At 55.9% G+C, this 22632-nt stretch overlaps 2 protein-coding genes across 2 annotated transcripts; one reads left to right on the top strand and one right to left on the bottom strand.

The window, feature by feature from the left end:
- Positions 1-4958: 4958 nt before the first annotated feature.
- THAP7 (THAP domain containing 7) lies at positions 4959-10068 on the top strand (the record flags this gene model as incomplete). The annotated part of the gene is made up of 5 exons (XM_080631926.1): positions 4959-5017; positions 5987-6066; positions 7509-7664; positions 8498-8626; positions 8715-10068. The coding sequence occupies exons 2-5, from the start codon at positions 5987-5989 to the stop codon at positions 10066-10068; spliced, it is 1719 nt and encodes a 572-aa protein (XP_080488052.1). The 5' UTR covers positions 4959-5017.
- A 386-nt stretch (positions 10069-10454) lies between these two features.
- Positions 10455-21941, bottom strand: LOC308228542 (long-chain fatty acid transport protein 2-like; the record flags this gene model as incomplete). The annotated part of the gene is made up of 10 exons (XM_080631925.1): positions 10455-10631; positions 12291-12421; positions 13074-13171; positions 13247-13445; positions 13654-13744; positions 14641-14835; positions 14914-15038; positions 17299-17457; positions 18316-18510; positions 21473-21941. 10 exons carry the CDS (start codon positions 21939-21941, stop codon positions 10455-10457), a joined length of 1839 nt encoding a protein of 612 aa, XP_080488051.1.
- Positions 21942-22632: the final 691 nt, after the last annotated feature.

Here is a 22632-nt window from a genome sequence, read left to right as displayed (position 1 = left end):
TATGGGTGCTGCATCTCTATGGGTGCTGTGTATCTCTATGGGTGCCATATCTCCATGGGTGCTGTGTCTCTATGGATGCTGTGTCTCTATGGATGCTATGTCTCTATGGGTGCTGTGTCTCTATGGGTGCTGTATCTCTATGGGTGCTGTATCTCTATGGGTGCTGTGTATCTCTATGGGTGCTGTGTATCTCTATGGGTGCTGTATCTCTATGGGTGCTGTGTATCTCTATGGGTGCTGTATCTCTATGGGTGCTGTATCTCTATGGGTGCTGTATCTCTATGGGTGCTGTGTATCTCTATGGGTGCTGTGTATCTCTATGGGTGCTGTATCTCTATGGGTGCTGTATCTCTATGGGTGCTGTGTGTCTCTATGGGTGCTGTGTATCTCTATGGGTGCTGTATCTCTATGGGTGCTGTGTATCTCTATGGGTGCTGTATCTCTATGGGTGCTGTGTATCTCTATGGGTGCTGTGTATCTCTATGGGTGCTGTATCTCTATGGGTGCTGTGTATCTCTATGGGTGCTGTATCTCTATGGGTGCTGTATCTCTATGGGTGCTGTGTATCTCTATGGGTGCCATATCTCCATGGGTGCTGTGTCTCTATGGATGCTGTGTCTCTATGGATGCTATGTCTCTATGGGTGCTGTGTCTCTATGGGTGCTGTATCTCTATGGGTGCTGTATCTCTATGGGTGCTGTGTATCTCTATGGGTGCTGTATCTCTATGGGTGCTGTGTATCTCTATGGGTGCTGTATCTCTATGGGTGCTGTATCTCTATGGGTGCTGTATCTCTATGGGTGCTGTGTATCTCTATGGGTGCTGTGTATCTCTATGGGTGCTGTATCTCTATGGGTGCTGTATCTCTATGGGTGCTGTGTGTCTCTATGGGTGCTGTGTATCTCTATGGGTGCTGTATCTCTATGGGTGCTGTGTATCTCTATGGGTGCTGTGTATCTCTATGGGTGCTGTATCTCTATGGGTGCTGTATCTCTATGGGTGCTGTGTGTCTCTATGGGTGCTGTATCTCTATGGGTGCTGTGTATCTCTATGGGTGCTGTGTATCTCTATGGGTGCTGTATCTCTATGGGTGCTGTATCTCTATGGGTGCTGTGTGTCTCTATGGGTGCTGTATCTCTATGGGTGCTGTGTCTCCATGGGTGCTGTGTCTCTATGGGTGCTGTGTATCTCTATGGGTGCTGTATCTCTATGGGTGCTGTGTCTCTATGGGTGCTGTATCTCTATGGGTGCTGTGTATCTCTATGGGTGCTGTGTATCTCTATGGGTGCTGTATCTCTATGGGTGCTGTGTATCTCTATGGGTGCTGTGTATCTCTATGGGTGCTGTATCTCTATGGGTGCTGTGTATCTCTATGGGTGCTGTATCTCTATGGGTGCTGTGTCTCTATGGGTGCTGTGTCTCTATGGGTGCTGTGTATCTCTGTGGGTGCTGTCTCTCTATGGGTGCTGTGTATCTTTATGGGTGCTGTGTGTCTCTATGGGTGCTGTGTATCTCTATGGGTGCTGTATCTCTATGGGTGCTGTATCTCTATGGGTGCTGTGTATCTCTATGGGTGCTGTGTCTCTATGAGTGCTGTATCTCTATGGGTGCTGTGTCTCTATGGGTGCTGTGTCTCTATGGGTGCTGTGTATCTCTGTGGGTGCTGTCTCTCTATGGGTGCTGTGTATCTTTATGGGTGCTGTGTGTCTATGGGTGCTGTGTATCTCTATGGGTGCTGTATCTCTATGGGTGCTGTATCTCTATGGGTGCTGTGTATCTCTATGGGTGCTGTATCTCTATGGGTGCTGTATCTCTATGGGTGCTGTATCTCTATGGGTGCTGTGTCTCTATGGGTGCTGTATCTCTATGGGTGCTGTGTATCTCTATGGGTGCTGTGTCTCTATGGGTGCTGTATCTCTATGGGTGCTGTATCTCTATGGGTGCTGTGTATCTCTATGGGTGCTGTATCTCTATGGGTGCTGTGTCTCTATGAGTGCTGTATCTCTATGGGTGCTGTGTCTCTATGGGTGCTGTGTCTCTATGGGTGCTGTGTATCTCTGTGGGTGCTGTCTCTCTATGGGTGCTGTGTATCTTTATGGGTGCTGTGTGTCTCTATGGGTGCTGTGTATCTCTATGGGTGCTGTATCTCTATGGGTGCTGTATCTCTATGGGTGCTGTGTATCTCTATGGGTGCTGTATCTCTATGGGTGCTGTATCTCTATGGGTGCTGTATCTCTATGGGTGCTGTGTCTCTATGGGTGCTGTATCTCTATGGGTGCTGTGTCTCTATGGGTGCTGTATCTCTATGGGTGCTGTGTCTCTATGGGTGCTGTATCTCTATGGGTGCTGTATCTCTATGGGTGCTGTGTATCTCTATGGGTGCTGTGTCTCTATGGGTGCTGTGTCTCCATGGGTGCTGTTCCCCTGCAGGGCGCGGGGGGCGCTGTTGCGCTCAGCCCGGGCCGCTCGGAGGCGCCTGCGGCTGCTGCGGGGGGAGGTGCAGGAACAGCGGCTGCGGGGGGAGCGCTACCGGCTGCAGGTGAGGGCGGCGCTCCTGTGACGTCACGGGTGCCGTCATGTGACGTCATGGTTGTCATTGTGTGACGTCATATGTTATCACATATTACCGTGTGGCGTTGCATGTTGTCATGTGCCATCATGTGTTATCGCGTTTTCATGGTTCGTGATGTGACATCATGTGTCGTCACGTGTCATCACTTCATCGTGTGCCATCGCGTGTCATGTGTCGTCACGTGTTATCACGTGTCATCGTGTGACATCACATATCGTCACTTGTCATCATGTGCCGTCATGTGTTCTCATGTGGTGTTGTGTGACGTCACGACTCATCACGTGTCGTGTATCATGTGTTATCATGTGCCATCACGTGTCATGTGTCATCATGTGTCACCACGTGTTGTCATGTGCCATCACGTGTCATGTGTCATCACGTGTCACCACGTGTTGTCATGTGACATCACGTGTCATGTGACATCACGTGTCCCCCCCAGGCGCAGGCTCTGGAGGTCATGTGCCACGCTGTTGCCGAGCGCGTGGCCACGGTGGCTGCAGGGACGTCACGTGACCAAGCCCAGGGCTGGCGCCTGCGCCAGGCACTGGAGGCCGCCGGGGACGGGGCCGCGGCCACCGCACGTCACGTGACTGCTCTGAGAGCGAGGCTCAGGTAGGATCACGCAGCCCTATGGAACCCTATGGAGCCCTATGGCACCCTATGTGCTCCTTATAGCACCCTATAGAGCCCTACAGCACCCTATAGCGCCCTATGGAGCCTAATGACACCATATGGGACCCTATGGGCTCCTTATAGCACCCTATAGTGCCCTATGGCACACTATGGGCTCCTTATAGCACCCTATAGAACCCTACGGCACCCTATAGCACCCTATGGAGCCTAATGACACCATATGGGACCCTATGGGCTCCTTATAGAACCCTATAGCACCCTATGGAACCCTATGGGCTCCTTATAGCACCCTATAATACCCTATAGAGGGGTATTATGGGATAATGGGGGGTGTCTGGTGGGGCTCTATGGGGTATTATTATGGGATGGAGAGGGTCTATATGGGGTATTATGGGATGGTGGAGGGGTTTGGGGGTATTATGGGATGGAGGGGGAGTCTGTATGGGGTATTATGGGATAGTGGGGGGTTTGGGGGTATTATGGGATGAGGGGTCTCTACAGGGTACTATGGGATGATGGAGGGGATGTATGGGGTATATTGGGATAATGGGGGGGCTTGTGAGGTATTATGGGATAGTGGTGGGGCTCTATGGGGTCTATGGGTATTATGGGATAGTAAGGGTTTCTGTATGGGGTATTATGGGATATTGGGTGGTCCGTATGGGGTATTATGGGATAGTAGGGGGGTATTATGGGGTATTATGGGATAATGGGGGGGGTCTATTTGGGGTATTATGGGATAGTGGTGAGTGTATTGGGTATCATGGTAAGGAAGGGGTCTATATGGGGTATTATGGGATGTCCGCCCCCCCCCTCCAGGTGTGACCCCCTGACGTTGTCCCGCACCGTGCGCCGGATGCTGCGGGGGGAGGACGAGGACACCGACGACACCGATGGGGACACCAATGGGGACAGCAGTGAGGACAATGGGTCCCCCCCGCTGGACCCTTGAAACGGCGCCCAAGGACACCCCCCCCGCTTCTAGCATTAGGGCAGGGCTTAAAGGGACATTACATATGTGTACGTCTATAGAGAATCATTAAAGTGCCTTCAATTGGCTCTGCCCCCCGGTGACTTTGGGGGAACTCAGGGGCCTTGGGGGGGGGGCCTTGAAACACCTTGAAACGCCTTGGAATGGCCCAAAACGGGGGTGGAAACGCCTTGAAAGGGCCAAAACGGGGTGGAAATGCCTTGAAACGCCCCAAAATGGGGTGGAAATGCCTTGAAACGCCCCAAAACGGGATGGAAACGCCCCGGAACGCCCCAAAATGGGATGGAAATGCCTTGAAACGGCCAAAACGGGGTGGAAACGCCTTGGAACGCCCCAAAACGGGGTGGAAATGCCTTGAAACGCCCCAAAACGGGATGGAAACGCCTTGGAACGCCCCAAAATGGGATGGAAACGCCTTGAAACGGCCAAAACGGGGTGGAAACGCCTTGGAACGCCCCAAAACGGGGTGGAAATGCCTTGAAACGGCCAAACCGGGGTGGAAACACCTTGGAACGCGCCAAAACGGGGTGGAAACGCCCCGGAACGCCCCAAAGCCGCTGGGGGAGGCGCGTTGAAACGCCGGCGGCGAAGGGGCGGGGCAAAGAAAGGGGCGTGTCCAGCCCCGCCAATGGCAGTGCGGTATGCAAATGAAAGGGGGCGGGGGCAAGGAGGAGGCGGAGCCACGCCCCCTTGCCGGCGTCTCAGCCAATGAGAGGCTGGCAAGGGAGGAGCGGGAGGGGACGGGCCCGGCTCTCGCGAGAGGCGGAAGTCTCGCGAGAGCTGCGGGCGGGCGTCGGAGGCGGCGGGATGGGAGCGCAGAGGTGGGTTCGGGGCAGGGCGGGGGGTCCCCCGTGACGTCACAGGCTCTCCCTGTGACGTCATGCGCACCCCCAACCCCGGGGTGGGGGGGGCGGCGGTGAACTGGGGGTTCCTCCCGTGACGTCATCAGAGGGACACTGAAGAGGCGGGGGGGGCATTTGGGGGGGTCCTTTGGGGTTGGGGGGTGCGTTATGGGGGGGCATCGAATGTGAGGGTGCCTCTTTCTTTTACCCCCCCTTTTTTACCCTCTTCCTACCCCCTCCTTCTGCCCCCCTCTTTTTGCCCCTTTTCTCCCCCATTTCCCCCTCCATTTGCCCCGTTTGCCCCCCATTACCTGCATTTACCTCCTGTTTGCCCCCCTTTTCCCACCATTTACCCCCATTTACACCACTTTTCTGCATTGTCTCCCCTTTCCCCCCCTCCTCCCCCGTTTCCCCCCTTCCCCCACGTTCACCCCCCTTTCCTCCCTTTCTTCCCCTTCCCCCCTTCTCCCCGTTTCTCCCCTCTTCCCCCCATTCCCCCCCATTCCCACCCATTCATTCCCCCCCCATTCCCCCCCTTTCCCCCATTCTCCCCTCTTCCCCCCCATTCCCCCCCATTCATTCCCCCCTTCCCCCTTTTCCCCCCCTTTCCCCCCTTTCCCCTTTCCCCCCACTTTGCCCCCCCTTTCCCCCTCTTCCCCCCCTCCCCCTTCCTCCCCTCCCCCCTCATCCCCCCCATCCCCCCCTTTCCCCCCATTCTTCCCTTCCCGCCCATTCATTCCCCCCCCATTCCCCCCCTTCCCCCCCTTCCCCCCTCCCCCTTCATCCCCCCATTCCCCCCCTTCCCGCCTTCCCCCCTTCCCTTTTTTCCCCCCCATTTATTCCCCCCCATTCCCCCCCATTCATTCCTCCCTTCCCCCCTTTCCCCCCCATTCATTCCCCCCCTTTCCCCCCCTTTCCCCCCCATTCATCCCCCCCTTGCCCCCCCAGATGCCGCGCCATTGCTCCGCCATCGGCTGCTGCACTCGGGACACGCGGGAGACGCGGAGCCGTGGGATCTCCTTCCACCGGTGGGCGCCCCCCGCTCCCCCCAGAGTGGTTTGGTCCGGGGGGGGGGGGTTTCACCCCCTTCCTGCCTTGGGGTGACTTTAATTGGGGGAGGGGCTCATCTCTTTGGGGCTTCTTTGCACCCCCTCCCCCTGGTTCTAGCAATGGGTTGGTCCAGATGGGCCCCCTTTATCAATGGGTTATCCCATGGACCCCTCCCCTTTATCAATGGGTTATCCCATGGACCCCTCCCCTTTATCAATGGGTTATCCCATGGACCCCCTTTTATCAATGGGTTATCCCACGGACCCCTCCCCTTTATCAATGGGTTATCCCACGGACCCCTCCCCTTTATCAATGGGTTATCCCATGGACCCCCCCTTTATCAATGGGTTATCCCACAGACCCCCCCTTTATCAATGGGTTATCCCATTTGTCCCCCCCTTTATCAATGGGTTATCCCCTGTCCCCCCCCCTTTATCAATGGGTTATCCCATGGACCCCCCCTTTATCAATGGGTTATCCCACGGACCCCCCTTTATCAATGGGTTATCCCATGTCCCCCCCTTATCAATGGGTTATCCCATTTGTCCCCCCCTTTATCAATGGGTTATCCCATGGACCCCCCCCTTTATCAATGGGTTATCCCATGAACCCCACCTTTATCAATGGGTTATCCCATGAACCCCCCCTTTATCAATGGGTTATCCCATTTGTCCCCCCCTTTATCAATGGGTTATCCCATTTGTCCCCCCTTTATCAATGGGTTATCCCATGGACCCCCCCCTTTATCTATGGTTTATCCCATGAACCCCCCCTTTATCAATGGGTTATCCCATGAACCCCCCCTTTATCAATGGGTTATCCCATTTGTCCCCCCCTTTATCAATGGGTTATCCCATGGACCCCCCCTTTATCAATGGGTTATCCCATGTCCCCCCCTTTATCAATGGGTTATCCCCTGTGCCCCCCCCTTTATCAATGGGTTATCCCATGAACCCCCTTTATCAATGGGTTATCCATGGACCCCCCCTTTATCAATGGGTTATCCCATGGACCCCCCTTTTTCAATGGGTTATCCCATTTGTCCCCCCCTTTATCAATGGGTTATCCCATTTGTCCCCCCTTTATCAATGGGTTATCCCATGTCCCCCCCTTTTTCAATGGGTTATCCCATTTGTCCCCCCCTTTATCAATGGGTTATCCCATGTCCCCCCCTTTATCAATGGGTTATCCCATTTGTCCCCCCCTTTATCAGTGCTTTCCCCCCACTCCCCCCTATTCCCGCAATGGTTTTGCCGCACTCCCTTTACCTCTCCCTACCTGGACCCTTCCATTCCCACCTTGGGGGGGGGTCTGCCCCCTTTCACCCTTCCAGCAAGCAGGATTCTGAAGCCACTGCCTCACAGCTGAGGTGCCCCCCATGTCCCCAATGTCCTTTAATGCGTGTGTGTCCCCCCCCCAGGCTCCCCAAGAAGGACAACCCCCGGCGGGCCCTATGGCTGGAGAACAGCCGGCGCCGGGATGCCACGGGAAAGGGCCTCTGGGATCCCGCTTCCAAGTACATTTACTTCTGCTCGCAGCACTTCGAGAAGAGCTGCTTCGAGATCGTGGGCTTCAGGTGCCTCGGGGGGTCCTCAAGGACCGGCGGTCATGGATGGCCCCCCCCAACCCCCCCCTTTTTGGGGTTAAAATGGGGCGTTCCGCTTTAGGGAGTGACAGTGGTCATCGTCTCCCCCCCCCCAGTGGGAATGGTTTGCTCCGTGTGCCATAGACACCTCCATAGACCCAGTGGACACCCCATAGACACCCCTCTTTGTGCCGCCATAGAGCCCATGGACACCCCCATAGAGCCCATGGACACCCCATAGACCCCATGGACCCCCCTCTCTGTGCCCCCATGGACACCCCCATAAACCCCATGTACCCACCCCCTCTTAGTGCCCCCATAGACCCCATGGGCCCCCCATGGACCCCCCTCTTTGTGTCCCCATAGACCCCATGGACCCCCGTCTTTGTGCCCCCATAGACCCCCCATAGACCCCATGGACCCCCCTCTCTGTGCCCCCATGGACCCCCCATAGGCCCCCCTCTTTGTGCCCCCATAAACCCCATGGACCCCCCATAGACCCCATGGATCCCCCTCTTTGTGCCCTCATAGACCCCATGTACCCACCCCCTCTTAGTGCCCCCATGGATCCCCCATAAACCCCATGGACCCACCCCCTCTTAGTGCCCCCATAGACCCCATAGACTCCCCCCTGGACCCCATGGACCCCCCATAGACCCCATGTACCCACCCCCTCTTAGTGCCCCCATGGACCCCCCATAGACCCCATGGACCCCCCTCTTTGTGCCCCCATAGACTCCCCCCTGGACCCCCCATAGACCCCCTGGACCCCCATAGACCATGCTGTTTGTGCCCCCATGGACCCCCCTCTCTGTGCCCCACAGCGGTTACCACCGCCTGAAGGAAGGCGCCGTCCCCACCCTCTTCAACCTGGTGCCCCCCCGGCCCCGCCGCCTGCAGCCCCCCCCGGCCTCGGACCCCCTGAAGCCCCTCAAGGGCCCCCGCAAGTGGAGGTGAGGCCCCAGGGGCAGGGCGGGGGGGGGGGGGGCACCTTGGCTTGGGTGCTCCTCAGCCTCGATGGATGCTCTTGGTGCTCCCCAGGCTTGAAGGCAGGGTGGCCCGATTGGAGCCCGCTGCGTCCCGATTGGAGCCCGCTGCGTCCCGATTGGAGCCCGCTGCGTCCCGATTGGAGCCCGCTGCGTCCCGATTGGAGCCCGCTGCGTCCCGATTGGAGCCCGCTGCGTCCCGATTGGAGCCCGCTGCGTCCCGATTGGAGCCCGCTGCGTCCCGATTGGAGCCCGCTGCGTCCCGATTGGAGCCCTCTGTATCCCAACTGGATCCCTCTGCGTCCCGTTTAGATCCCTCTGTGTCCCGATTGGATCCCTCTGTATCCCAACTGGATCCCGCTGCGTCCCGATTGGATCCCGCTGCGTCCCGATTGGATCTCTCTGCGTCCCGAGTGGAGCCCTCTATGTCCCGATTGGATCCCGCTGCGTCCCGATTGGATCCCGCTGCGTCCCGATTGAATCCCTCTGTGTCCCAATTGGATCCCTCTGCGTCCCGGTTGGATCCCTCTGCATCCCGATTGGATCTCTCTGCTCCCAAATTGGAGCCCTCTGCTTCCAAATTGCATCCCTCTGTATCCCAACTGGATCCCTCTGTGTCCCGATTGGAGCCCTCTGCGTCCCGACTGGATCTCTCTGCTCCCAAATTGGATCCCTCTGCATCCCGACTGGATCCCTCTGTGTCCCGATTGGATCCCTCTGCTCCCAAATTGGAGCCCTCTGCATCCCAGTTGGATCCCTCTGCTTCCCAATTGGATCCTTCCTGCCAAGTGGAGCCGCCTTCTTCCCAACTGGATTCTTCTTCCCGAGCGGACTCATCCTTTTCCCAGTTGCAGCCTTCCCAATTGGAGCCCTTTTCCCAATTCGCCCCTTCTTCTTCTTCCCAACTGGATCCCTCTTCCCAACTGGATCCCTCTCCCTCCCCCCTGAACCCCCCCTTATCCCAATCGGATCCCTCTTCCCCCCCCTTCCCTTTGGCCATCTCCTGCTTCCCGGGAGAGCCCGAGGGCTCTGCTCCGGCCGGCGACCACGGCGCCATCCCGGCTCTTCCCGGCGCTTCGGAAGCGCGCGGCTCCAGCCCGGAGCCTCCGTTGGGATGCGCCGAGGCCGGATCCGTGCCTCCGTCCCCATCCCGGTACATGCTCCGCCTGCCGCCGCGCCTCGGAGCCTACATCCAGAGCGAGCACAGTTACCAGGTGGGAAGCGCCTTGCTCTGGAAGCGCCGGGCGGAAGCGGCTCTGGAAGCGCTGGGAAAAGCCCAGCGGCAGCTCCAGGCCTGTAAGAGGCGGGAGCAGCGCCTCCGGCTCCGCGTCGGAGAGCTCCAGCGGGAACGGCGCTGGGAAGGCCGGGAAGCGGCCGTGAAGCTGGAGGATGGCGAGGGCGGGAAGTGATGGCTTTGGAAGGGCTGGGAATAAAAGGAATGGGGTTTGTAAGGAGCAAAAGGGTGGCTTTGGGGTCTGGATGGAGCAGTATTCCCGCTGTTCCCGCTGTTCCCGCTATTCCCGCTATTCCCGTGACCGAAAGGTGGTGGGAAGGAGGAGAAGGTGCTGCAGTGGTGGTGGGATGTTCGTTGGGGTCGTGTTGGACACGGAGGGGTTGGCATCGATCCCATCACACGCAAGGGGAGGAGAAGGGAATGTTGGGAATGGGGGAGTGGAAGGGGCTCCATGGGATCAGGAGGGAAGAGTGGGGATGGGCTCAGGAGAAGGGCTTGGGGGGCTTCCATGGGCAGAAAGGGGGGGAATGGGCGTCCTCCATCGGGAATTCCCAGCGGGAATTAGAGGGCCAGGGCCATGTCCAGGATGCGGGAGTGGAGCTCGGGGGTCAGGGGCACGTAGGCCTTGGCCTGGCTGTGGCGGAAGAACAAAGGCTCCCGGATGAGGTCGGGATCAAAGCCTTGGGTGACCAAGTGGCTCTTGCACTGCTTGAAGGTGGCCGTGGTCTGCAGAGAGTCCTGGGAGGAACAGGGATACAGGGATGAGGGGTGGAGGGAGGGATGGATGGATGGGTGGATGATGGATGATGGATGGGGATGGATGGATGGATGATGGATGGATGGATGATGGATGGATGATGGATGGATGGATGATGGATGGATGATGGATGGATGATGGATGGATGGATGGATGATGGATGGATGATGGATGGATGATGGATGGATGATGGATGGATGGATGGATGATGGATGGATGATGGATGGATGGATGGATGGGTGGATGGATGATGGATGGATGGATGGATGATGGATGGATGATGGATGGATGGATGATGGATGGATGATGGATGGATGGATGGATGATGGATGGATGATGGATGGATGGATGGATGGATGATGGATGGATGGATGGATGATGGATGGATGGATGATGGATGGATGATGGATGGATGATGGATGGATGGATGATGGATGGATGGATGGATGATGGATGGATGATGGATGGATGATGGATGGATGGGTGGATGGATGGATGAGTGGATGGATGGATGATGGATGGATGGATGGATGATGGATGGATGGATGATGGATGGATGGATGATGGATGGATGGATGATGGATGGATGGATGATGGATGGATGATGGATGGATGGATGGATGATGGATGGATGATGGATGGATGATGGATGGATGGGTGGATGGATGGATGAGTGGATGGATGGATGATGGATGGATGGATGGATGATGGATGGATGGATGATGGATGGATGGATGGATGAGTGGATGGATGGATGATGAATGGATGATGGATGGATGGATGGATGATGGATGGATGGATGGATGGATGATGAATGGATGATGGATGGATGGATGATGGGTGGATGATGGATGGATGATGAATGGATGATGGATGGATGGATGATGGATGGATGAGTGGATGGATGGATGATGGATGGATGATGGATGGATGATGGATGGATGGATGATGGATGGATGGATGATGATGGATGGATGGGTGGATGGATGGATGATGGATGGATGGATGGATGATGGATGGATGGATGATGGATGGATGGATGGATGATGGATGGATGGGTGGATTGATGGATGGATGATGGATGGATGGATGATGGATGGATGGGTGGATGGATGGATGATGGATGGATAGATGGATGATGGATGGATGGATGATGGATGGATGGATGGATGATGGATGGATGGGTGGATGGATGGATGATGGATGGATGATGGATGGATGGATGGGGATGGATGATGGATGGATGGATGATGGATGGATGGATGATGGATGGATGGATGATGGATGGATGGATGATGGATGGATGGGTGGATAATGGATGATGATGGATGGATGGGTGATGGATGGATGGATGGATGATGGATGGGGATGGATGATGGATGGATGGGTGGATGATGGATGGGTGGATGATGGATGGGGATGGATGATGGATGGGGATGGATGATGGATGGGGATGGATGATGGATGATGGATGGATGGATGATGGATGGGGATGGATGATGGATGGGGATGGATGATGGATGATGGATGGATGGATGATGGATGGGGATGGATGGGTGGGTGATGTTTGGTGGGGATGGATGATGGATGGGGATGGATGATGGGTAGGGATGCATTGGGATGGAGAAGCAGTCACTGACCTGCACCCTCAGGAACCGTGGTGCTGCGTACCCCGGCAGCGCGTCCTCCACGAAGCTGTAGAGCTTCTGCCCATCGAAGCTGTGCCCCGGCTTGAGGCGCACGGCGGCCATGCCACATCTCCCCTCGCACCCTACGGAAACCCCATGGACACCCCATGGTCACCTCCAGCCCCCTCCCCACATTGACCACCCTGGTGCCCATTTGGCTGCCCAGAACACCCATTTTGGGGGGGTTTCACCTTCCTTGGAGGCCCCTCATGCCCGAAACATCAACGTGGGGCCACCAGAACCCCCTTGGCTTCTCTTGGGGGCTCCATTGACCAGCATAGGGGTGATGTCCATGGCCATAACAACAACGAAGCCTTGACTTGGGCAAGCCAAGTCCTCATTCAGCCTTCTTGGAGGCCCCTTGGGCCATGATGGAGGAACCCACTGTACAGTGGAAGCTGATTTTGGGTCATGAAGTCCTATTTTGGGGGTCAGTTGGGCCATCGTATGGCCACGCTACGTGCCCCCATCAGCCTGGTCTTGGTTGACTCTTCCTTTGGTGCCTCCACTTTGAGCCTCTGTGACCTGAAGTGGTCGAGCAGCATCTCGAAGTGGGTGGCAGTAGAAGACCGTGATGGTTCCATCCACCCCAACCCCTTCTATGGCCATTGTGGGTCCACCTCGAGGTCCTTCAAGCTTCTCAATGACCCCTTGAGACCCTTCGGTGCCACCCCAAGTGGTTGAACCCCCCCCCGAACCTCCCATTGGGTCACCTGAGCCCCACGAGGAGCTCACCTGGGACGGCCACCCCATAGACGTTGACCTCCTGGATGAAGTCCACCATGGCAAGAGCGGCCTCCACCTCTGTGGTGGCCACGTTCTCCCCTTTCCACCTATGGAGAAGAAGAGGGTGAAGGTGGGAGGGGGTCCAGGGGTGCCTTTGGCCAGGCCGGGTCCACCCGCGGTACCTGAAGGTGTCTCCAACGCGGTCCTGGAAGTAGAGGAACTTCTCATGGTCCATCATGAGGAGGTCGCCGCTGTTGAAGAAGGCGTCACCGTGGACCAGGACGTTCCTTAGGATCTTCTGCTCCGTCTTCATGGAATCCCCGGCGTAGCCGTGGAATGGGGTCGTCTTGGTGATCTTGGTGACCAACAGCCCCGTCTCCCCTATAGGGAGGACAAAGAGGCTCAGACGCTGCTCCAGAAGCTACCTGAGGGGTGAGGGCCATCACCTCCATGTCCCACCACTGGTCCCTGTCTCTCTGGTGGCTTCCTGGTGGCCTCCACCCCCTCAGATGCTGATGTCAAGGCCCCCGGGGTGGTTTTGCTGCAGCTCCATCCCCTTCCCACCTCCCAAGGTCCAATCCCATCGTACCGGGCCCAACCGGGATGCAGAGGCCTCGTGCGTCTCGCACCGGTTCCTCCTTCTCCACGTTGTACTTGATGAGCTCAAAGGGGGCGAAGAACTGGGGGGGCAGAAGAAGGACCAAGAGGTGATGGTGGAAGAGGAAGCCCCCCCTTATGGGCTGAATGAAGGCCGAGAGCTCCCCTCCATCACCCTTGCAATGAGAGGGAGCCACCCATTGACCCTGCTCATGGTGGTATCTCAAGCCCAAGACGTGTAGGGCACAACCAAGGGGAAGATGGGGGAGAAGGCCTCCTTTGGATGGACATTTGGGGGGCTGGAGATGGCCAAGTGGCATCCAAAGGGCTCTTCTTGGGGGGCTGGAGGTGGCTGTGTCCCTATGGACCCTCCAAAGCAGCCTTGGAGTCAATGCTGGAGGGTCGGTGTTGGCCAACCAATGGAGGGGTCACCCATGTTCACCATGGACCCTCCAGAACCTGCCATTGGGTCAACGTTGGCCAACCAATGGAGAGGACCCAACCAATGGAGGGATGTCCATGTCCACCATGGACCTTCCAATCCCAACCTTGGAGTCAACGTTGGCCAACCAATGGAGGGGACGTTCATGCCACCGCAGACCCAACCAATGGAGGGGACATCCATGTCCACCATGGACCCTCCAGAACCTGCCATTGAGTCAATGTTGGCCAACCAATGGAGGGGACATCCATGTCCACCATGAACCCTCCAGAACCTGCCATTGGGTCAATGTTGGCCAACCAATGGAGGGGACATCCATGTCCATCATGAACCCTCCAATCCCAACCTTGGAGTCACCATTGGCCAACCAATGGAGGATGCTCCTTTAGGATCTTCAAAGGGGAAGAAGCCCTGGAGATCCTCTTTGCTACCAACCCAACCCTATGGGTGCCCTTGACTTCTCCATGGAGGCACCAGCAACCTGAAGCCCCCCAACCTCTTCCCACCCCCCCGCCATCGCCCGCCATGGGTCCTCACCCTGAGGAACATGTTGGCTCTCCCCACAGCCCCGACCTTCCCGGTGTAGTTGATGAAGCCACCGTTGCCCTCGGTGGCCCCATAGAACTCCCTGATGGAGATGGGGCCAAAGCGGTCGAGGAACATCTTCCACACGTCCCCTCGGAGCCCATTGCCCACGGCCAAGCGTACCCGGTGCTCGCGGTCATTGGGGCGCTGTGGGGTGACGGGGGGTGAGAGCAGCACCCCAAGGCGGGGGGGTTGGGGCCGGGGTGGGGCTCGGGGGGTCATCACCTGGGGGGTGTGACAGAGGTAGCGCAGGAGCTCCCCCACGTACTGGATGACGGTGACGTTGTAGCGGCGGCAGTCGTCCCAGAAGTGGGTGGCGGAGAACTTGGAGCGGAGGACGCAGGTGGCACCTGGGTGTGGGGTGGCCAGCACCCGCCATTGAGCAGTCATTGAGCCACCATTGATCCATCGTTGAGCCGTCATTGATCCCTCATTGACCCATCATCATCCATCACTGATCCATCATCATCCATCATTGACCCACCATTGATCCATCATCATCCATCATTGATCCATCACCATCCATCATTGACCCACCATTGATCCATCATCATCCATCACTGATCCATCATCATCCATCATTGATCCTTCACCATCCATCATTGACCCACCATTGATCCATCATCATTTATTATTGATCCATCACCATCCATCATTGATCCATCACCATCCATCATTGACCCACCATTGATCCATCATCATCCATCACTGATCCATCATCATCCATCATTGACCCACCATTGATCCATCATCATCCATCATTGATCCATCATCATCCATCATTGATCCATCACCATCCATCATTGACCCACCATTGATCCATCATCATCCATCACTGATCCATCATCATCCATCATTGACCCACCATTGATCCATCATCATCCATCATTGATCCATCATCATCCATCATTGATCCATCACCATCCATCATTGATCCATCACCATCCATCATTGACCCACCATTGATCCATCATCATCCATCACTGATCCATCATCATCCATCATTGACCCACCATTGATCCATCATCATCCATCACTGATCCATCATCATCCATCATTGATCCATCACCATCCATCATTGACCCACCATTGATCCATCATCATCCATCACTGATCCATCATCATCCATCACTGATCCATCATCATCCATCATTGACCCACCATTGATCCATCATCATCCATCATTGATCCATCACCATCCATCATTGACCCACCATTGATCCATCATCATCCATCACTGATCCATCATCATCCATCATTGATCCATCACCATCCATCATTGACCCACCATTGATCCATCATCATCCATCATTGATCCATCATCATCCATCACTGATCCATCATCATCCATCATTGATCCATCACCATCCATCATTGACCCACCATTGATCCATCACCATCCATCATTGACCCACCATTGATCCATCATCATCCATCACTGATCCATCATCATCCATCATTGACCCACCATTGATCCATCATCATCCATCACTGATCCATCATCATCCATCATTGACCCACCATTGATCCATCATCATCCATCACTGATCCATCATCATCCATCATTGATCCATCATCATCCATCATTGACCCACCATTGATCCATCATTGATCCCTCATTGACCCATCATCATCAATCATTGATCCATCATCATCCATCATTGAGCCGTCATTGATCCATCATTGATCCACCACTGATCCATCATTGATCAATCATCATCCATCGATCCCTCATTGATCCATCATTGATGCACTATTGAGCCTTCACTGATCCATCGTTGATCCATCACCATCCATCACTGATCCATTATCAATCCAACACCATCTGTCATTGAGCCATCATTGAGCCATCATTGAGCAATCAGTGATCCATCATCATCCGTCATTGATCCATCATCATCCATCATTGATCCATCATCATCCATCATTGATCCATCATCATCCATCATTGATCCATCATTGATCCATCATCGTCCATCATTGATCTGTTATTGATCCATCATCACCCATCATCATCCGTCATCACCCATCGTCATCCATCATTGATCCATCATCATCCGTCATTGATCCATCATCATCCATCATTGATCCATCATTGATCCATCATCGATCCATCATCCATCACTGATCCATCATTGATCTGTTATTGATCCATCATCACCCATCATCATCCATCGTCATCCATCATTGATCCATCATCATCCGTCATTGATCCATCATCATCCATCATTGATCCATCATTGATCCATCATTGATCCATCATCCATCACTGATCCATCATTGATCTGTTATTGATCCATCATCACCCATCATCATCCATCGTCATCCATCATTGATCCATCATCATCCATCATCGATCCATCATCCATCATTGATCCATTATCCCCCATCATCATCACCCATCATCATCCAGCTTCGATCCATCATCACCCATCATCGATCCATCATCCATCATTGATCCATCATTGATCCATCATCCATCATTGATCCATCATCGATCCATCATTGATCCATCATTGATCTGTTATTGATCCATCATCACCCACCATCACCCGTCACTGATCCATCACCCCCCACCCCCCACCTCCCCCCGCTCCGTGGGGCACGTACCGACCTCGATGCACCCCCCGAGCCCCACCATGAGCCCGGCAGCGTGGTAGAGCGGCAGCGTGGTGTAGACCACGTCCCGCGGGCGCAGGCCGCACACGCGGGCCAGGCTGGCCGCCGCCAGCAGCTTCTGCTCTGTCACCACCGCAGCCTTGGGCAGCCCTGGCCAGGACACAAGGACACGGCGGGGTCCAGATGTTACTGGGACCTTGAGGATCCTCATCCAGATGTGTCGCCATTGGATGGGGTTGGGGTTGGGGTTGGGTAGAAGATGCTCCCATCGCCAGGAGGACAGAGCCAGTGATGGGGTGGATGCCCAGCAGGCCCAGAGCCATGGATGTGGTACCCATTGACCTCCCCATTGGTGTCCCCATTGCCCCATTGCCCCCATTAGCACCATTGCCCCCATTACCCCTTTGCCGCCATTGCCCCCATTCCCCCCATTGCCCCCATTACCCCTTTGCCGCCATTGCCCCCATCACCCCTGTTACCCCCATTACCCCCGTTACCCCCATTGCCCCCATTCCCCTCATTGCCCCCATTGCCCTCATTACCCCCATTGCCCCCATTCCCCCATTACCCCCATTGCCCCCATTGCCCCCATTGCCCCCATTCCCCCCATTGCCCCCATTGCCCCCATTCCCCTCATTGCCCCCATTACCCCCATTCCCCCTTTGCCGCCATTGCCCCCATTACCCCCATTACCACCATTGCCACCATTGCCCCCATTGCCCCCATTCCCCCTTTGCCGCCATTGCCCCCATTACCCCCATTCCCCCATTCCCCCCATTCCCCCCATTCCCCCTTTGCCCTCATTGCCCCCATTACCCCCATTCCCCCATTCCCCCATTCCCCCTTTGCCCCCATTGCCCCCATTGCCCCCATTCCCCCCATTTCCCCATTCCCCCTTGCCCCGTTCCCCCATTGCCCCCATTCCCCCCATTCCCCCTTTGCCCCCATTGCCCCCATTGCCCCCATCACCCCTGTTACCCCCTTGCCCCCCCATTGCCCCGCTCTCACCGGTGGTACCGGAGGTGTAGATGTACAAGGCGGTGTCTCCGCCGCCGGAGGCGCTGTGGGGCAGCTCCAGGGGCTCGGGGGAGGCGGCGCCGATGGCCCCGAGCAGAGCCTCGGCCCCGGGCACGGGCGGCTCCGAGCTCAGGTAGAAAATGCGGGGCCGCGGGGGGGGCAGCGCCTCCAGCACCGGGCTCAGCTCTGAGGGGCACGGGGGGGACAGGGGAGAGCGGGGGGGGCATGAGGCATGTACGGGGCATGTGTGAGACATGTAAGAGGCATGTACGAGACATGTACGAAACATGTACGAGACATGTACGAAACATGTGTGAGACATGTACGAAACATGTATGAGACATGTACGAGGCATGTACGAGGCATGTACGAGACATGTACGAGACATGTACGAGACATGTACGAGACATGTACGAGACATGTACGAGGCATGTATGAGGCATGTACGAGGCATGTATGAGGCATGTACGAGGCATGTACGAGACATGTACGAGACATGTACGAGGCATGTGTGAGACATGTACGAGGCATGTGTGAGACATGTACGAGGCATGTACGAGACATGTACGAGGCATGTATGAGGCATGTACGAGGCATGTATGAGGCATGTACGAGGCATGTGTGAGACATGTACGAGGCATGTGTGAGACATGTACGAGGCATGTACGAGACATGTACGAGGCATGTATGAGGCATGTACGAGGCATGTATGAGGCATGTACGAGGCATGTGTGAGACATGTACGAGGCATGTGTGAGACATGTACGAGGCATGTACGAGACATGTACGAGGCATGTACGAGGCATGTACGAGGCATGTATGAGGCATGTACGAGGCATGTGTGAGACATGTACGAGGCATGTACGAGACATGTACGAGGCATGTATGAGGCATGTACGAGGCATGTATGAGGCATGTACGAGGCATGTATGAGGCATGTACGAGGCATGTGTGAGACATGTACGAGGCATGTACGAGACATGTACGAGGCATGTACGAGACATGTACGAGGCATGTATGAGGCATGTACGAGGCATGTACGAGACATGTACGAGACATGTGAGACATGTACGAGGCATGTGTGAGACATGTGTGAGACATGTACGGGGCATGTACAAGACATGTACGGGGCATGTGTGAGACATGTACGAAACATGTGTGAGACATGTACGAGGCATGTACGAGACATGTACGAGGCATGTACGAGACATGTACGAGGCATGTATGAGGCATGTACGAGACATGTACGAGGCATGTATGAGGCATGTACGAGACATGTACGAGACATGTGTGAGACATGTATGAGACATGTACAAGGCATGTGTGAGACATGTACGAGACATGTACGAGGCATGTGTGAGACATGTACGAGACATGTGTGAGACATGTACGAGACATGTGTGAGACATGTACGAGGCATGTGTGAGACATGTACGAGACATGTGTGAGACATGTACGAGGCATGTGTGAGACATATATGAGACATGTACGAGACATGTGTGAGACATGTGTGAGACATGTACGAGACATGTGTGAGACATGTGTGAGACATGTATGAGACATGTATGGGCCATGTATGGTGTGTGTATGAGACATGTATGATGTGTGTATGAGACATGTATGGTGTATGTATGAGACATGTACGAGACATGTATGAGACATGTACAAGACATGTATGGGGCATGTATGGTGTGTGTATGAGACATGTATGATGTGTGTATGAGGCATGTATGGTGTATGTATGAGACATGTATGAGAAATGTATGAGACATGTATGGGGTGTGTATGATGCGTGTATGAGACATGTATGAGACATGTATGAGATGTGTGAGACATGTATGAGACATGTATGGGGCATGTATGATGCGTGTATGAGATATGTATGGTGTATGTGTGGTGTATGTATGATGTATGTATGATGTGTGCATGAGACATGTATGGTGTATGTGTGGTGTATGTATGATGTATGTATGATGTGTGTATGAGACATGTATGGTGTATGACACATGTATGACATGTGTATGATATATGACACATGTATGACACATGTATGACACGTGTATGATGTATGACATATATGACACATGTATGACACTGGTATGATGTATGATACATGTATGACGTGTATGACACAGGTGCAGCCCCTGACACGTGTGCAGCCCCTTGGAAAGGCACTGACACACGTTCAGCCCCCCTGCACCATCGCTTCCAGCCTTGACAGCACAGGAACCACCACTAAGAGACCCCCATCCCCATCCCATCCCATCCCATCCCCATCCCCATCCCATCCCCATCCCCATCCCCATCCCCATCCCATCCCATCCCCATCCCATCCCCATCCCCATCCCCATCCCATCCCATCCCCATCCCCATCCCATCCCATCCCCATCCCCATCCCCATCCCCATCCCCATCCCATCCCATCCCCATCCCCATCCCATCCCATCCCCATCCCCATCCCCATCCCCATCCCATCCCCATCCCATCCCCATCCCATCCCCATCCCCATCCCATCCCCATCCCCATCCCATCCCCATCCCCATCCCCATCCCCATCCCCATCCCATCCCATCCCCATCCCCATCCCCATCCCCATCCCATCCCATCCCATCCCCATCCCCATCCCCATCCCCATCCCATCCCATCCCCATCCCCATCCCATCCCCATCCCATCCCCATCCCCATCCCATCCCATCCCCATCCCATCCCATCCCCATCCCCATCCCCATCCCCATCCCATCCCATCCCATCCCCATCCCCATCCCATCCCCATCCCATCCCCATCCCCATCCCCATCCCATCCCATCCCCATCCCATCCCCATCCCCATCCCATCCCCATCCCCATCCCATCCCATCCCCATCCCATCCCATCCCCATCCCCATCCCCATCCCCATCCCATCCCCATCCCATCCCATCCCCATCCCCATCCCATCCCCATCCCCATCCCATCCCCATCCCATCCCATCCCCATCCCCATCCCATCCCCATCCCCATCCCATCCCCATCCCCATCCCATCCCCATCCCATCCCATCCCCATCCCATCCCATCCCCATCCCATCCCCATCCCATCCCCATCCCCATCCCCATCCCCATCCCCATCCCATCCCCATCCCATCCCCATCCCCCTCCCATCCCATCCCCCCCCACCTTCACTCGCGATCACGCTCCGGGCTCCAGCCGCCTGCACTGCCGCGCTCAGCGCCTCGCCGCGGGCGTTGCTGTTCACGCAGGCCATGGGGCAGCCCAGCTTGGCCAGCGCCAGCCACGTCCACACGTACGAGGCGCCATTGGGCAGCAGCACGGCCACGGGCTCCCCGCGCCGCGGCCGCAGGCGCTGCCGGAAGACCCGCGCCGCGCGGTTGCTCCAGGCCTCCAGGTCCCCATAGGAGAGCTCCCGGTCCCGCCAGCGGAGCAGGATGCGGCCCGGCCGCTGCCGGGCGCGGCGCTGGAAGCGGTGCAGGAGGGTGCGCGGCGGGTGCTGCGCCAGGCGGTGGCGGCAGCGCAGCGCGGTCCAGGTCATGGCCACGAAGGCGCCCAGGTCCGGCCACAGGAAGGGGAGCAGGAGGCGGGCGGCGGCGAGGAGGAGGAGGACGGAGGCGAGGACGAGCCCCAGCATCCTCAATGGCAGCCACGGGAGCGGCGCGGAGCAAGGGTCAGCGCCGCCGGACCTTGCCCGGGGAGGGAGCAGGAAGGGGAGGGAGCAAAGGGGAGCCCATGGGGGCAGGGGGGCAAAGAGCTAAAGGTGACCCAGGGCGACGCGGAGCAGCTGCAGCTGAGCCCCAAGATCTCCATTGGGAACCAAATATCCCCATTGGGACCCAATATCCCCATTGGGAACCAAATATCCCCATTGGGACCCAATATCCCCATTGGGACCCGAATATCCCCATTGGGACCCAATATCCCCATTGGGACCCGAATATCCCCATTGGGACCCGAATATCCCCATTGGGAACCAATATCCCCATTGGGACCCCAATATCCCCATTGGGACCCCAATATCCCCATTGGGACCCGAATATCCCCATTGGGACCCAAATATCCCCATTGGGACCCGAATATCCCCATTGGGAACCAATATCCCCATTGGGACCCGAATATCCCCCATTGGGACCCGAATATCCCCATTGGGAACCAAATATCCCCATTGGGACCCGAATATCCCCATTGGGACCCAATATCCCCATTGGGACCCCAATATCCCCATTGGGAACCAATATCCCCATTGGGACCCAAATATCCCCATTGGGGCCCGAATATCCCCATTGGGACCCAAATATCCCCATTGGGACCCGAATATCCCCATT

This window comes from Psittacula echo (genome assembly GCF_963264785.1).
Source record: "Psittacula echo genome assembly, chromosome: 19".
NCBI lineage: Eukaryota > Metazoa > Chordata > Aves > Psittaciformes > Psittacidae > Psittacula > Psittacula echo.
This window is presented reverse-complemented; position numbering and strand designations above follow the sequence as displayed.